Raw genomic sequence first — 1,813 nt, forward strand, 5'->3', positions numbered from 1 at the left:
GAGAAGGAAATCCCAAGCAAAGTCATGCAGGTAGACAATGTTTATGGCCTACAAGGAAATTGGTTTGGCACAGGTAAAGAATCTACAGGTGAACACCAGGAAACACAGTTGGGCAAAGCTGCTTGGGGCATGGTGTTCTGGCTTTATGTGCAGTACACAACTCAAGAGACTTTGTGGACTATGGATACATCATAGGAGTGATGTGATTAGGATTGAATCAGAGTGAAATTAATAAATGGAGTACAGTAGATAAAAAAGGGAGGCAGAGGTACCACTTGGGACTCCACTTGAAATGGTTTAGACAAGAAGAAGTGAGGGCAAAGCTGTAGGTGATGAAGAGGAGAGATGGATTCAACAGACACATGTGTGACTGTACAACATGGATGAAGGATGGGAAGACTCAAAGATAGCTGGTGTTTTCAAACACAGCTAAGTAAGATTAAATCAACTATTAGGAATAAATAAGGAAACTTTACCAGATCAATCTTCAGGAAGCTGTTGTGCAAAGTCACACATACAAAAACTATTCATCAATATATGCAGTGTTAGAAAGAATTTATAACAACAGAAATCTAGAATTTTGATTCATTTCATACTAATTAATAAAATGAAACACAATATGTATAAACAATCTTACTTCTTTGCTGTAGTCACTCTCTGAATCACTGCTAAGTTCCTCAGTATTCATATTTTCCAAATCAGATTCCCCAGGTGCAATTGGCACTGTCACTGTGAGGCTGGGATTATGAATAAATGATTGACCATCATTTTCTTCCATCAAGTATTTGTCCATTCTACTTCCAAATCCATTGATTTTATCTTTTTCCTTGTGGAAATTGTGATCTTTGCTCATTTCAGCAAGTGTACGGTTAGAAATACAGTTTTCCTTATTAGTATTTAGATCTTCTGCTGGTTTTATCTCCCTGGAAATCTTTGGCTTTTTGGAAAATGCTTTTAGAATAAATTCACGTAAAGTTTGTTTCACATAATTTATTCCCTTTTGGATTCTGGCCACCGCAATCTGGAGGTTGTTTGCATCAGTGTCTTCTTCAATTGCCGTAAGATTGTCTGAACTAAATGAGCTCAATAATAAAGCCAGAAATAAGTTCAGGACCTGTAGCAGGATGGGGATGAGAGTAGAGAAATAGGGAGACAGGAAATATAAAAAAGAAAATAAGCACACTTATCTGAAATATAGGCCACAATACAAACCAGCACTGAAAATTCCTGTACCTTTTCACATGCAGATAAGAACACTTTAAACAGATAGAGGAGAGGATACCTTACCACTCTCTCCATAGACTAGCCCCTGCAAATTCTGGGGAGCAGTCAGCTTTACCCATGAGGAATTATCATGGGGAGCAGTGAGAATGTTCCCTCACCATTATTGTTATGTCATTTCTAAGTTTATTTCTGAAGCAGGAGTCTCTTGACCAAATTCCCTTTTATGAACCTAAAAAAGCTCTCCTAACATTCACTTAACAGATTACTATTTGTTACCTGTGAAGAACAAGTTGAACAAGAAAATTGTAACTACTGTCTATTGTGCTGAAGTCATTTAGGCCTAAAGTCTGTGTTCACTTTACTCAGAAGATAAATGTCACTTGTTGCAATAAATGAAGCATATAACATTCACAGAGTTCTTGTAATAAAATATTTTGTCCAAGATTTGTGCCAGCTTGCAACTTAATATGGCTTTTAAAGTGCAGAAAAAAACCCTGCTCATTTAACTTGATTAATTTTAGATAATGACATTATGATTGGCTGGCCTCATTGCTGATCATTTTGGCCCTAGAAGAGGTTACAAAAGAAG

The 1,813-nt window shown here is 36.8% G+C and overlaps 1 protein-coding gene across 1 annotated transcript in view; it reads right to left on the reverse strand.

Annotated features, from left to right (window-relative positions):
- The window catches only part of SCN9A (sodium channel, voltage gated, type IX alpha subunit), a 203,711-nt gene that overhangs the window by 71,767 nt on the left and 130,131 nt on the right, over positions 1 to 1,813 (reverse strand). Inside the window, exon 17 of the mRNA XM_012655824.1 lies at positions 638 to 1,114. Coding sequence (XP_012511278.1) covers positions 638 to 1,114 — 477 coding nt within the window. The remainder of the gene's footprint in view (positions 1 to 637; positions 1,115 to 1,813) is intronic.

The sequence above is a fragment of the Propithecus coquereli genome, unplaced genomic scaffold, assembly GCF_000956105.1.
Source record: "Propithecus coquereli isolate 6110/MARCELLA unplaced genomic scaffold, Pcoq_1.0 Scaffold49, whole genome shotgun sequence".
NCBI classification, from domain to species: Eukaryota; Metazoa; Chordata; class Mammalia; order Primates; family Indriidae; genus Propithecus; species Propithecus coquereli.